Here is a 15,785-nt window from a genome sequence, read left to right as displayed (position 1 = left end):
GTAATTGCTCTGGTTATCTATGTAGATGACATGATTATCACTGGAGATGATTCTGACGAAATTGTGAATTTGCAAGAACATCTTGCGATAGAATTTGAGATGAAGAACTTGGGTGATTTGAAGTATTTCCTTGGGGTTGAAGTTGCTCGTTCAACCAAAGGTATTTTCTTGTCTCAGCGTAAATATGTTTTGGATTTGTTAAATTAAAGGAAACAGGTATGCTAGGGTGTAAGCTTGTGGATACTCCTATTGTGGAAAAACATCATTTGGTTGTGTATTTGGATTAGAAACCGGTTGATAAAGGGCAATATCAGAGACTTGTAGGGAGACTGATTTATTTGGCTCATAGTCTTCCTAATATTGCTTATGCGGTAAGTGTTGTGAGTCAATTTATGCACTCACCAAGTGTAGATCACATGGTGGCTGTCATGCGTATTTTAGCATATTTGAAGTCTGCACCTGGTAAAGGGATTTTGTATGGAAGACATGGACATCTAAGAATTGAAGGATTTACCGAAGCGGCTTGGGCAGGTGATGTAACTGACAGGCGTTCTACGTCCGGCTATTTCACTTTTGTTGGAGGGAATTTAGTCACATGGCGTAGTAAGAAACATAAAGTGGTATCGCAGTCATCTGTTGCGGGGTTGAGTACCCAGGTATGGCACAAGGGATATGTGAGATTTTGTGGTTACGCAAGCTTCTTTAGGAACTTGGGTTCAAACCGAAGGAGACTATGAAACTATATTGTGATAACACGTCTGCAAATGATATAGTAGACAATCCAGTGCAACATAATAGGACAAAGCATGTGGAGGTTGATAGGCATTTTATTAAAGAGAAACTTGAAAAGAAGATTGTGTCGATACCATTTGTAAATTCTGAAGAGCAATTGGCAAATGTTCTTACTCATGACGTGTGTAGTAGGAAGTTTGATGACTCACTGATCAAGTTGAGCATATGTGATATCTACACACCAACTTGAGGGGGAATGTTAACGTGAATTTTAATTAAGGATGTAAAGTTTATGTAAATATTTTAGTAGTCCTTTAATAGGAAGGATATATTTTGTGTCCTTTTATGTTTCCTTGTGGAACAAGGATTGTGTATATACATTCTTAATCTTGTGAATAATAAGAAGTAATTCAGCCATATAATTCTATTAATCCCTCTTGGTTGGGTCTTTGCTTTGCCAGTCCCATCTCATCAAAGGTTGGTTTGTCTTGGTCATCATCGTAATCGTTGTCCTAATCATTGGACAAGAAACAAGAAGAAATGCAGATAAGCATGAAAAATATCAGAGATTTTAGGCAGAGGAGGATTCTGTGGTCAGGAAAGTCATCAGCAGAAAGTCAGGCAGTAGCAGTGACAAGAACAATGTGGCAACCAAAACACTCAAAAGGCTGTTTGCACCCACAAACCTTCCTTCTCTGCCGCTCCACACCCGGGGCAATGACCAGAAAAGCTTTGCTGCTGCCGCTTTCCAAACACGGAAGCAGGTGTCCATGTCAAATGTGCTGCTCACTAATGAAATCATGATGATGAGGAAGATTGTTGAGAATGTGTCGCCACACCCGAATGTGATTGACTTGCCCGATGTGTACGAGGATGAGAATGGGGTCCACTTTGTGCTGGAGCTCTGTTCAGGAGGAACTGTTTGATAGGAATAGGATTGTGAAGCAAGAAAGGTATTGTGAGGCTGGAGCTGCAGCTGTGGTGAGGCAGATTGCACTAGGCTTGGCAGCTCTTCACAGCTTGAATACTGTTCACCGGGAGTTGAAGCCGGAATGTGCCTCTTCTTGAACACCACCAACAATTCTCCGCTGAAGATTATGGATTTTGGGCTGAGTTCTGTGGATGAGTTCACTGACCCTGTTGTGGGACTGTTTGGTTCCATAGACTGTCACCAGAGGCTCTTTCTCAGGGACTGGTCACTTCTAAGAATGACATGTGGGCTCCGTGTGTTCATATTTTTTTCTTCATTTTCTGGGCAAACCAAACAGAACACTGTAACATTAGTAGTGTATAAGCATATTAGAACACAGAAATGATATGATTTGCTTTTTAGGTACCCACCTTTTATTTCCCAGTCGAATCAGCAAAAGCAACAGATGATTATGCCTGTAAGTAATTAGCATTGACATTCTACTAGAACACAGAAATTAAAATGATTTTCTTTTGTCCAAGGTTCTGTTCAAATAACGAGAAAATGCTTGTCCTGCAGGGAGAGTTCAGTTTCTATGAGAAAACCTGGAAGGGCATTTCTTTGTCAGCAAAGCAGTTGATTTCAGACCTCCTCAAAGTCGACCATGACAAGAGACCTAGTGCTCAAGAGGTAGGCTTGTAATTGTAGCAAGAGAAGAGATCAAGCATCAATAATATCGACAAAACGTTGATATCAGTCTGAGCTAACTAAATGAACTCTTATAGAGTAGTTCTTGGTAGCACCAAAATGCAGTCTTCTAGATTTGTTAGCCTAACTAACTTAGAACCATCCATGGGCTGTCGGTCCTTCAACCAGAGAGGATCAAATGGATACTGAGATGGTATCACGACTACAGAGGTTTAATGCACGGCACAAACTCTGTGCTGCAGCAATAGAAAACATGTGGACAAGCTCGATGTTCTTAAGAACAAAGAAGCTAAAATCATTGCTAGGATCCCATGACCTTAAACCAGACGAAAACAAGAATCTGAGTTTACATTTTAAGAAAATGAGACTAGTCAAGTATTGCACAACTAATTATCTGTGAATGTGGTGTAAAAATGTAGGTCAGACAGAGAGAATCATCAGTACTTAGCATCCAGTTTCTGGTAAAAACTTGCATATATAGCAGTTATATGTATCACATGGCTACGTATTTCAGTTTAATGACAAACTTATTCTGTTTAAGCAATCATAAAATTACACTGGCAAGAGCCCTTTGCTAAGTTATCTGGTAATCCAATGTTTTATAAATTCCAATTTGGCAATGTGCAAATGCGTAAAAGGTGACAATGCTACTTTTTCAGAATTTGAGGAGGTGCTGAAAGCAATGAAAATGTCGTCTCTAATACCTCAAAACACCCAGAATCTTTGACCTATTCGACAAAAATCACGATGGCACCATTGACATGTGAGAGATACTGTCTGGATTCTCTAGTCTCAAGAACTGACAAGGAGACGATGCTCTCCGCCTGTGCTTCCAGGTGCAGTCTCCTGTATTTTCAGTTAGTTCAAGTAAATAACAAAAACTCACTCCAAGAGTCTAACAAAACTAATTTGGACTATAAAGTTTCCTGAGAAAATCAAACCTTGCTCACTAAATTAAAGAAACTACTACTAATTGAACGTCATATAGCTTTTACCATCCATAATGTCTTCTCTACTGCTCTGCCTAATTCACTGTCATTATCCCTATTCTATTTGTCCCACTATTTTGTTTCACATCCATATGAATGATACGGATCGGTCTGGATGCATCAGCAAAGAAGAACTAGCATCTATGCTCAGGGTAATGTATCTTCCCCTATCACCTTAAATCTCACATGGTTTATCCTAATTGTTTGGTTGTTTTCAAATGAGATTATGACTAAATAAAACTACATTGAATAGGCTTTTGCCAGATGACTGCCTTCCAGCTGATATCACCGAACCTTGTAAATTGAATGAAATATTTGATCCAATGGATGCAAACAGTGATGGAAAAGTTACCTTTGATGAGTTCAAAGCTGCCATGTGTAGAGAGACAGGCCCCTCCAAGATGTAGTCCTCTCCCATCCTCGACCATTATAGTTTTCCGTTTATCCAGTCAATGGCCATCAATTTTTCCAGTAAACTGCGGAAGTTAATTTCTCTGTGTCCTTGGAAGACCAATGACCATAAACATGAAAATTGAAACTAACTGTATGCTAACTTCTGCCATGGCAAGTAGGAGTGCCTCGCTGCTTTAATTCACAGAGCAAGGAAAATCCAAGGTAGTCTACTTAGCCTGGCTAAACTGCGGAAAATTTCAGTAGCAGCAATAATGTTTTATCTTTGAATCGACATTTTTGCCTGAGAAGTTACTTTTTACTTTAAAACCAAAAACGGTAACTTTCAGCCCCAGAAGACTTCCTGTTTAGGGCTGACTTTTTGTTTAGCATTCAGGTGTTTTATGTTATCAAAACATGTACCAGAATTGAGTGAAACTGGAAGAACAAATCTAACCAGTAAAAATCTAAGCTGTGTTTTCCTTCCAAAGAAGAAAAAGTGCATATGCACACCAAACAAGGAAGATTGAAATTTCCTTTTAAAATTTAATCTCTTACCACCGAAGAGTTGTTTGGCAGGACGGAAAAGGGAAGCTTTTTAAAATGAAGATTTTGCTCTCTTCCTGCCTAGAGGCTGGAGACCTTCATTACATTCGTAAGCCAGGTTGATCCATCAAGTCTTGTACCAAGTGAGAACTCCCCTTTCCCTCCTTTTTTCACCCCAGAATTATATTCTGTTGCAGTCACCATGAGATAAAGGTCACCAAATACAGATTCGTAATGAGTACACAAGATTTAATGTTCTGACTGAGTATATATCCTGTAATTTTACGAATGTAATGAAGACATTATGTCCTTAAACGGATCCTAAATATTCAAGAATTTTGTTCCGATACAAGTTTTAGAGTTAAAAGAGTATTAACAGTTCCTGTTAAATATGCAGTTAAATACACAAGAATGTAATGAAGACAATATGCAGTTAATTGTGATCCTAAATATTCAATTATTTCGTTCCAATATAAGCGTTAAGAGTTAAAGAATATTAACAGTAAAGAGATTTAACTTCATTCAAGCTCGTGACCTAGCTAAGCTGTACTCAAAACTATACGAACTTTTTGAGTATGGTTAATCCAACAGACTATACTGATAGTCAACTCACAACCAACCCCCATAAACCTGTTTTTAAATTTTAAGTGTTCTTAAGTGTTTGGGATACACCTTTCAATGCAGTGTTCTCCATTCCAAAACACACTATTACTGCTTTATCATTCAAATGATTGAATCAAACTCAACGATTGAGCTAATTCATATTAACGTCGCTTATATCCAGCAATTCATACTAGAGTACAAGAAAATAAACTAAAACCACCAGCTACCAGACTAATCCGCATTGTCATTACAACCATCGAGATATTCTATACAATTAATCATCATTTATGTCCATACCTCTCCCATCATCACTACCTCTATCATTTGTACTGTCATTACAATCGTCGGTACTCTGTACTCTATGATTCATAACTTTCCACTCACCAGGGACCGTTACATCCATCCACCTTAACTCATCGCTGCCAGTATCTCCCAGGTCTTCCACCCAATCTTCAATGTTGGAATCCATAGCTTCTAAACATATAGGATCCAGGGTACCTCTTGTATAAACGCCTTTACTTGCTTCAGAACACCTGCTTCCGTTAAGCCAAAATAAGGAAGAAAAAGGAAAAAGATAAATGAGTTGTGTCTGAAGAAACAATTGGAATAGTACAATGCTCACAAACTTTACCAACAAGCATTGCCCTATTCAATTTTCTTCCTTAATAATCCAAAGAGACAAGTTAGTTTTAAATTTGTGATACTAGAATAAAAGAAATATTTCACAAATATCCCATTCCTGAATTGTGTTTCAGCCTAATTGAGTTAATTTGTGAGAAAATTGGAGCACTGGTCCCTGAACTTTGATCCAATTAAAGCATTGGTCCCTGAACTTTAATTCAATTGGAGCATTAGTACCCGAACTAAAAATCCGTCAGTAGTAGTCCATGAACTTGTCATGTGGAGCAATGGTACTTTTGGGCAACTCTGTTAGACCTCTTATTTTCCCTTAAAACCCTTTAAATTGGACGGAAGTTCTAACATGTTACCCAAAAGGACCATCATTTCACATTATGATGACTTCGGATCAATTTTTAATTCAAGGACCAAAGCTCCAATTTTGCCAAAGTTGAGGGCATCACAAGGACCTTTAATCGAGAGGGAAGAAAAGTGGACAACGGAAAAAGATTAACTCTGGTGGTTGTTTTAAAATAAAATTGACATGAGTCCATTTTTATGTGGAGAATTAATCAGTAAATACAAGATTAAAAAGTAAATACCTAAGTCCCACAAAGACTCACTGTCTCGTGCAACCTTGGAGTATAAAATACATAGACAAATCAAAGCAAATGAAATGGTAGTACAGATTATATTTATTTCCTTGCTATGAGCAATCTTATGGATACACTATGAGAAAAGATACCGAGGGTGGAGAAACTTACATATGTTGAAGGTGCAAGTTATGATGAACAAATACAAGGTCGTTCAACCTCTGTTGCTCCAATCGGTTCCCTTTCTTTGAATACATACGTTCAAATATGCTCCCACTCCTCTTAGACCGGATAATGCTGCAAGTTTGACTTAGTATCCTGACAGCTAACCGTTGGAGATCAGGGTAATCAGCTCCATACAGGGACCACCAAGTAGCTGCAAAACAAGACAACATAGTTTAATACTGCAATGCATAAAACAAGCTAGAAATCTGGAACAAGTGAAGATTATTTCAACCTGGGGCCAATGATTCTCGACATCGTAAAGCCACGGGTCGACCAAAATCCCCTACAGCTTCCTCATAGAAATTTATGTTGCTTGTAATCACAACTTGAGCTGTTAAGTTAGGCTCTATGGTTTCGATACAGTCAAGCAATCCCTTCTGGATGACTTTGTTAGTAGAAAAGCTAGGGCTATAAAACATAGACGGGTTGAGATAGCATGCAGCCGCATGAAGTGGGCTATGGAGCTCCTCTTGCCAAACGTGATCAATAACCTTCAAATATGGCAAGTAATCAGGTTCATTATTGTCAAATGCCACAATTACACTTTTCTTTGCCTTTTCAATTGCATCGTATAAGTAACCAATAGATGGTTTCTCCTCACAATCCATAAGATGAAAAACCGAGAGTAGGTGCTTTGTCACCTTCAGAGTTTGATCACACAGTGACCAGAAAAGTTGGTCTGCAACAATCTCTGCTACCTCTAGTCCAGCCCTTTGCTTAGAGCAATTTGACTGCATCCAAGCAGCAGTGGTAAATATTTGTTGGAGCTGGTGCTTCAGAGCTACAATATTCTGCAGCGTAAGGAAGACGGAAGCAAACCTTGTGGTTGCAAGCTGGACAATCTCTCTTCCACCTGTTTTCTTCCTTACCAGATTAAGCATCCAAGCACTGTTGTATACAAATCGAGTTACTTTTTTTGCCTTTGCCAAGACCTCTTTAACTTCATTCATTTTCCCAATTTCCTCAAGCATTAAGTCAACACCATGTGCTCCGCAGGTACTGCAGAAAAAGGTCTTATATTTCTCCATTAAAAGCTTTCTAGCAGCTTTACAACTGGGAGAAGCATCTGTCACAAAATTGACAATCTTCTGAGGCCCAATTTCTTGAACAACACCGTCAAATAAATTAAGAAGTGCTTCTGGACATTCTGAGATGTCTGACGCATCTGCAGATTTGAGGAACACAGTGCCCTTGGGGCAGTATACAAAGAAGTTGATAACTGTATGACCACCTTTATCCACCCACTTATCAACCATGACTGAACACCCAGTCACATCCCAAGATCTTCTCAGTTCCTCTCCATATTCTTCTGCATCATGAACACTGTGGTTCAACAATTTTCCCCTCAAAGCATTATAAGAAGGCATCTTATAGCCAGGACCGACAGCAGCAATGGCATCAGCCATCTGTTGATAAAAATGCGAATTTGCAGCAGTGAATGGTATACCAGATTCATACATAAATCTTGCAACAGCCAAATCAGCTTGATCTATCATATCTTGAGAAGCAAAACTCTGATTCAAGGGCTGAGCGATATTAGCTGTTGCAGCAGGAAAAGAATGCTTTTTGTGTTTCTTATTGGAAATTCCTCCTGTAGCCTCTTTTCCCTTTCTCCTTCGCGTGCCTCGTGTGGAAACTTTCTTTTGAGTTCTCATTCCATCTTCATTGTCTTCTTCCCTATACTGGTAGGATGCGGAATCCCTGCTAGTGTTTAATCCTTTCTGCTTTTTAAGCTTCTCAAGTACTTTAAAACCTAGGTGGTGTTGAATCTGCATTTTAACTTCTTCAGGTACTTCCTCGCATGGAGCTACATTCCCCCTTTCCCCTGCCAGATGCTGTTTTAGTCTGGAAATTCCACCCCCAAGCATTACTTTGTGGCAGTATTTGCACTTAATCTTCTGACGACCTCCATTCACCATAATGCCATGGGCCCAGCCAGGATCAGAAGCACGAGGTGGAACTGAACCCTGATGATTAATGCATCGTAGACAAATGTCAAAAGAAAGAACACAAAGGCACTTGTATACGATAAAAGAAAAATAGATTGTTGTCTTGGCCATAGTTTGAGATGATAAGTTAAACTTCAAGGTATTTAAGCTCGGCTAATACAGTATCCAAGCTCAAAGATTACGTTGAAAGGCAAGTTATCCAACCTCAAATATTATATTGAAATATGATAACCAGAAAAGATAAAAACACATGAAAAATAAAGCTCACTTGATTATCCTTGTGCTGCATATCTTGGGAAATGTCAAAAAGCTTCTGAGAATAATCCACAATAAGCTGTTAATACGCTGAATTGAAGTCACAATACACAAAACCATGATTAGAGAAATTAAAATAAATTAAATAACACCAAAACTACGTTTAAAAACTTCATCTAACTCTAAAATTCTATCTGAAAAATGGAACTTATTAATGACAAATTAAAAAAGAATTATCAGAAACCACACTACTGTTTCAGAAACATGCTTTAACCAACGCAATATGGCTTGGCATAACCATGTTCATGTCAATCTACACGATGAAGATTGATGTTTCACCTCTGTTGTGTTTTACTACCAGTGTCAACTTATGACTCTAGCATTTAGTGATAACCCTCAAAGACATTAACTTATTTAGATATAATTACCTACAAAAACAAAAAGCTAATGAACTGCCTCATTCATAAATGATATGCAAATTAAAATAAACAAGAAAAAGATTTAGTCATTAATCATTATTAATCCGAAATATGACCTCAAAATTAAACTCCCAAGTCTCTTTTGTCTCTTTCATGAATATAAAGGAAAATAGTTTCACACTTATCGAAATCAAACCAATTTGCAAATGTGAAGTTATCAGCAATATTCACATAATATTGGTAAAATTATCAATATCTCCCAGCCAAAGTTACAACATGTGACTTCAAATTATTTGAACCGGTCACATGTTGGAAGGAAACCAAGATTAAGTCTATTCCATCGCACTAGTTTCCCCAAAGTTATATTATTGCCTATTTTCAAATAACATATGATTTTTAATTATATAGACTTCCCAATCAACAAATGAAATCATACTGGTAATGCAATCTTGACTTAATATACGTACCAACTACGTGTAAAGTGGGAGAAGATGTAAAATTATTTCTTTGTTTGCAAAGGTAGAGAAAATAGAAAAAGAAAATGTTCCAACACAGACAAACCAAGCACCACGACCCCAAGCCCCAGAACTTACCGCTGCATAGCACACCTCTGTTTTGAGCAAGAAAACGGCATGAGTTTATAGCCACTGGAACAATTGATAACAAATGAAAACGCAGTTAGGGTAGCATCCAGAAATTATCAAATAAAAAGAAGGCAATGCAAAAAGAAATTCCCCGAATTCATCATGGGCATCCATGAGAACAAATTACACAAGCAACTTTTACAGCTGAATCCAAAATTTCAAGTTTTCGACATATAACACTATAACTAAATTCATATGTCTTTTTCTCAGGGTTGCAGGCAATACAAGTTGCAAAATTCCATAATTTTTTCCTTCCATTGCTTTTAAACCATAACAAAAATGTAGTTAAATAAATAGCTTCACAAGAAAATTCAGGTGACAGACAACACTAATCTCTGGATTCCGAAAGTAGACAATAGAATGTAATGCGCTGTTTAACGCCGAAAGGTCCTTTAATTTTCCTACATTTTCTCAGCAACCAAACAAGTACTATGAATTAACAGCAACATTTGGTTTTCACTTTTCTATAACTCAGAGAATTCCCAACTCCCTATTGGCATTCGAATCAATTCATCTCATATTCACTTGAAAATTAACACAAAGCACTTACTTGAAGCTTTCCAACAAGCCGAGATTTTCCGACTCCGAAATATCGGACTGGTCTTCCGAGAAAGTAGATCCAAGACCCGAAAACGACAATTGCAGGGAAGAAGATGAGCGAAACGTATAGAAGTGGGTCGGACTCGGAAAGTACAATTCGGGATCGGAAGTTGAAACTCGGGTGGTTTTGTTGAGAAAGGAGCGAAAAGAAAAGCGGGACGGCAATCGTGTTTCGGGTTGCGACAATGGAAATTCGTGTGTGGGCTTCGATAATTCGCACCAGAATGGCACAATCCAATCGTTGCGCCGTTTCGCTTTGCATCCCACGTGCTACCTTTCACACGTGACTTTTTTGTTCAACCAAATACAAATATAGACTTTCACTCATAATAATTTAGTATTGTTTAAGCGAAGTGTTATTGGTATTCTAAAAATCTCATTCTGCACTCCTCATTATATATATTTTTCTTTCCTAATATAGAAAGTTTGGAGTGCAGAATGAAATTTTTGAAGTGCTAATAATAATTCCTTTGTTTAAAATATTAAATTTATTTTTCTCAAAAAAAAATATTTAATTTATTAAAATAATATAAACTGCTAATACAGTTTCTAAATTATTACCTGAGTGAAAATTAGGATTGTAAAAGAGTTCCTTCAAATACATGGGTAGTCAATTAAAGGATTGTAAAAGGCTTTAGAATCCTAGTGTAGTAAACTAAAATTTTAAAGAGTTTTTATAGGGTCCATGCAAATCTATAGTTATTCAAACATTCATAGATTTTGAAGGATTTCATTTAATAAGAGATTTTTGTATGATTTGATAAGGGATGGTAAGCATAACAAAATCCTAACACCACCCCTAAGATTTCTTTTCAATCCTCTCGCTTTCTTTCTCTCTTTCTCTCCATTCTGCAACTCGAGCTTTCTTTCGCACTCTCCATTTTCTCTTGGAAACCCATCCTTCCATACTTCCTTCCTTCTGGCGTCTTGGCCACCCACCCAACAAGGTCCTGAATCTAATCTCTCACCTGGGTTTGCTTTCTATTTTGTTTTTTAATCAAATTATTATTTTGGTTTATAGAATTCGATTCAATCATACAATTTCCTAAATGCTCAATTGTCCTCTTGTCTTCTTTCTACTATTATTATATGATATATCATGGTCTTAATTCCAAGTATATCGAGTTCATTATGTTGACTTGAATATACACGGGAAGCCTTCAACCCAACCATTTTATCTACCCTTGGAATCCTTCTGAATCCTGCTTTCATGAATGATTATGGTGGAAGGTAGACTTTGGGAAGCTTAATTTGTATTTGAACTTTCCTACTAGTGGAGGATCATGGAGGATTGGGGTTACTTGGGAGAACTGGGCACAACTCTTCATTATTTTTTCAAAGTTTATCTTATTTTTTATTTAAAATTAATTTTAAAATGACAAGAGAGTTTCTCAAAATCCATTCAAATCATTAATCAAAGTCCGTAAGAATCCTTTCAAATCTTTAATCAAAATCCATTTCAAAGTTGTAAAGATTCTACAATTCTTTGAAATCTGTCACTTAAAAAAATCTTTTAAAATCCCTTGAAATCCAAATTGACTACAATTTCAAAGCTATTCTATTTAACTTTTCGTCAATTTAAGTCACATGTCTTGCACGTAATACACTTTGAAAAGTAAATTGGTAGTTTTACATAGTTTAAGGACCTATTTTTTCCTAAGAAATATAATATGGACTTAATTTTGGAGGATAAATTAGACACTAAATTTGAAACATATATGCAATATTAAGGTCTCATAGGCAAGAAAATGATGACATTACTCTCTAAATGTGTAATGTGAATTAAGTTGACAATAAATTGGATAAAATAGTTTTCAATATAATATTAAGAATGCAATTAATAATTTTGATGAATTTAAAGATTTATTTTTATCAAGTTGATAATTCAGAGACTAAATCAGTTTACTTTAAAAATATATACGGTTCAATCATATGTGATCCCAAGTTCAAAGTCATACGACACTTTGGCGTATGCGGTCGGATATTTCAAGCCAATACGAAACTTTGGCAATGCCTACAAGAAAATCTCAAGGTTTTAAAACCTCTTCTTAGAGCATTTTGATTAATTTTGAAAATGGTGGAGGATTGTTAGAAATTTTTCGAAATAAAAGTTTTTAGAATGATTTTACCGGTAGGAGAAATTGGGCTACCGGTCGCATCCCTTCGGAGGATGAGTCGTGTCTATTTGGTTTAAAGCTATGATATATATACATATATATATATATATATATATATATATTTTTTTTTTTTTAGTACATCGATATTTTTACCTTAGAAAGAAGAGGATTTCGGTTAAGCTACACAATGGGCAATCTAATTTGGTATTGAATTTGCCATCCACGAGATTCGAACCTAAGACTTTTCATTTCCAAGTGAAGAGGAATATCATCAAACCGTAGTACTAAGTGGCTAAAGTTTTGATACTTCTATATAATATTAAAATCATTTTAAATACATGTTTAAGCAAGGTTGTAAAGGCGCTTAGTGTTAGTGGAGCATTAGGCAGGGGCTAGCCTAGGTGTCTAGGCAGGCCTAAATGGGGGGGGGCTTAGTGTAAGATCCCACATCACCCAGGGGTGTGATCCTTAAATGTATATTCTCATCCTTACCTAGCACGAGGTCTTTTGGGAGCTCATTGGCTTCGAGTTTCATAGGAACTCAGAAGTTAAGCGAGAAGGGGGTTAGAGCAATCCTATGATGGGTGACCCACTGGGAAGTTGCTCGTGAGTTCCCAAAAACAAAACCGTGAGGGAATGGTAAGCCCAAAGCGGACAATATCGTGCTACGGTGGTGGAGCGGGCCCGAGAAGTGATTCGTCCCGGGCCGGGATGTGACAATTTGGTATCAGAGCCTAACCCTGGTTGTGGTGTGCCGACGAGGACATCGGGCCCTTAAGGGGGGTGGATTGTAAGATCCCACATCACCCAGGGGTGTGATCCTTAAATGTATATTCCCATCCTTACCTAGCACGAGGCCTTTTGGGAGCTCACTGGCTTCGAGTTTCATAGGAACTCCGAAGTTAAGCGAGAAGGGGGCTAGAGCAATCCCATGATGGGTGACCCACTGGGAAGTTGCTCGTGAGTTCCCAAAAACAAAACCGTGAGGGAATGGTAAGCCCAAAGCGGACAATATCGTGCTACGGTGGTGGAGTGGGCCCAGAAAGTGATCCGTCCCGGGTCGGGATGTGACACTTAGGCTGTTTTTTTTATTTTACTTAAATTTATTAGTGACGTCACTTAGTACTACGGTCTAGTGATATTCCTCTTCACTTGTAAGTGAGAGGTCGTAGGTTCATTTCTACATTATTCCTAGCTTATTGTGAGGCTAAGTGACCCCCTCCCCCTAATGTAGATAATATCGTTTGTTAAAAAAAATTAAATTTATTTGTAACATATAAATAAAGGTTATTTAGACTTAAAAAATACAAAATTGTATTAGGATACATAAATTCCAAAATTGCAAAATAGAATAATATATAAATTACAAAGTACTAAAACATATTGAAAACATAGGAAACAAACACATAATGATTGTTCATCCAAATATTCAACAAGTATCTTACGATTTTTTTTAAAATATAAAATGCATGATGAAAATTATCTATTTTCTACCTAAGTAAGAGTCACGACCTAAGTGAGGGCGTAGGTAGCTCTATGCATGAATTCTTAATTTTTAGACACCTAAAGATTAATTGGAGTGGTGGCCAGCCACTTAGCATCTAGACGAGGCCTAAATGGCGCTAGTCATGGATTTTAGAACAATGATTAAGAAGTTTGAAATTAAATTCAAATGATTAGACATGTCTTTTGTGAGACACTTAAACATCTATAAATTGAGGACGAATTCTCAAAGAAAACGAAGATGAAGATTCCCACAAAGTATACCATCTCCACCTTTTTCATTGAAAAACCAAAGTACTAAGAACAATTTTGCATATTTTGTTTTTGGTTCAAGCTTGAGTATTCTTTGTTATCTATTGTGTACTTGGGGTTTATCTTAGGAGTGTGTAAAATGTTGACAACTAATAGGCGCGTGAATGATGAATTTTATTGGGTTGGAGTAAGGCGGATTGATAAATAAATATTTCAGAAGTCCTGTTATGGAGTCAACGGCTTCGATCGAACTAAGCCGTCTAAACGGATCAACAATGTCACCACATCCTATTAAGCTCCAGAATGATAGGCAATGTTTACAAACCTTGTTGAAATCGACCATATTTACTCCACGAGACACATAATCTTAGGGGTGGTTCGGTATGGGATACCGAACCGAAAGTAGTATCCCGAATCCCAAACCGAAATCTTTTGGGACGGGAATTTGAAGACCAATCCCAAACCAAAATTTCGGGAATCCCAAATTTCGGGAATCCCGAAATATTTTCGGGATTTCGGGACAAATCGGGAATCCCAAATTAAAATATGAAATTATGAATTATTCTTCAAATATATAATTTAAGAACACATTCATGAACTAGGAATGTCATTTCATTCACACTACCATTTAATCAAATATTGGCATGCTTGATTGTTTTTATCAGAGTCAAAATTCAAATTAATTAAATCCTTTTGACAATCTGTTAAGAGACAAAAGAATCAAACCTTCTGAAATCATTAGCCATGACAGCAGCAATAATAAAATCCAAATGAATATCAAACAGAACATGAAAAATATGCAAGGTGTAAGACATTCCAGGTTGCAGAGCATGAATTAGAAACTACTAGCATCAATTATAAAAGAATAATATATAATATATATGTATAAATTAATAATATATAATTTCGGTTTGGTATGGGATTCCCGAAATATTGAGAAGCCAATCCCAAATCCCATACCAAAATTTCGGGATCGGTTCGGGATAGCATCCCGAAAATTTCGGGAATTTCGGTTTGGGAAATTTTTGGTTTGGGATCGGAATTTTTTCGGTTCGGTTTGGGATTTTCGGGAATTTTTTCCACCCCTACATAATCTAATCAATATGGGGATTAGATATGTTTTTTATATTCTTAGAGATTCTTAATGTCATGTCAATGAAAAAAATAACCTTGCATGTTCAGATAAATAATTGAACTATTTCAATTTTATCAATTAATGAGTTTGATACAAATTTATTTCTCTGCTTCTTTGTATAAAAAAAATAAAAATTATTAAAAATAAACAAAAATGAACATAAGAACACAAAAATTGTGTGGAAAATTCACCTTAAATTTCATGACTAGAGAAGGAAGGATAGAGATGGTTCTTCAGCTTCATTTAAAATTGTGAGAATGTTTGTCTGCATGAATCACCACACCCACAATCCATCGGGATTGTTGTTAAAATCCCCAGAAATTCTTTCTCAATCGTCAGATTAAAATACATCTAACGGTTAATATAGAAAAAAAATCACTGTCACCTTAATGATAAAATTTCACATAGAAAATATAAACCGGCTCCGGCAGCGCAGGACAAAGTACACCAACCATCCGTCCCTTAATTCACATTTAAGCCATTTGAAAATATCCTAATCAACACGTAAGTAATTTGTTAATAGAAGATAAATACATTAATTAATGCTTAAAGTAATAATTAATTATTAATTATTAATCATTAAATTATATATTACAA

The 15,785-nt window shown here is 36.7% G+C and overlaps 1 protein-coding gene across 9 annotated transcripts; it reads right to left on the bottom strand.

Moving 5' to 3' along the window:
- Positions 1-1,121: 1,121 nt before the first annotated feature.
- Positions 1,122-10,430, bottom strand: LOC103946149. Of its 9 annotated transcripts, none has more exons than XM_048572608.1 (9): positions 10,132-10,430; positions 9,531-9,584; positions 8,532-8,608; positions 6,956-8,281; positions 6,547-6,805; positions 6,261-6,465; positions 5,176-5,411; positions 2,074-4,463; positions 1,122-1,983 (listed from the first exon to the last, which is right to left on the bottom strand). In XM_048572608.1, exons 3-8 carry the CDS (start codon positions 8,550-8,552, stop codon positions 4,357-4,359), a joined length of 2,154 nt encoding a protein of 717 aa, XP_048428565.1. In that variant the 5' UTR covers positions 8,553-8,608; positions 9,531-9,584; positions 10,132-10,430; the 3' UTR covers positions 1,122-1,983; positions 2,074-4,356. The 9 variants fall into 9 exon arrangements, with proteins under 9 accessions (XP_048428565.1, XP_048428561.1, XP_048428559.1 ...); XM_048572604.1 differs by having other exon boundaries at positions 2,074-2,215; positions 3,055-4,463; positions 6,547-8,281; positions 10,132-10,428; XM_048572602.1 differs by having other exon boundaries at positions 2,074-3,196; positions 3,692-4,463; positions 6,547-8,281; positions 10,132-10,428.
- Positions 10,431-15,785: the final 5,355 nt, after the last annotated feature.

This window comes from the organism of the source record quoted next, unplaced genomic scaffold (assembly GCF_019419815.1).
Source record: "Pyrus x bretschneideri cultivar Hongxiangsu unplaced genomic scaffold, Pyrus_bretschneideri_v1 Contig62, whole genome shotgun sequence".
Classification (NCBI taxonomy): domain Eukaryota; kingdom Viridiplantae; phylum Streptophyta; class Magnoliopsida; order Rosales; family Rosaceae; genus Pyrus; species Pyrus x bretschneideri.
The sequence above is the reverse complement of the archived record's forward strand: the minus strand, read 5'-3'. Positions and strand labels throughout refer to the sequence as shown.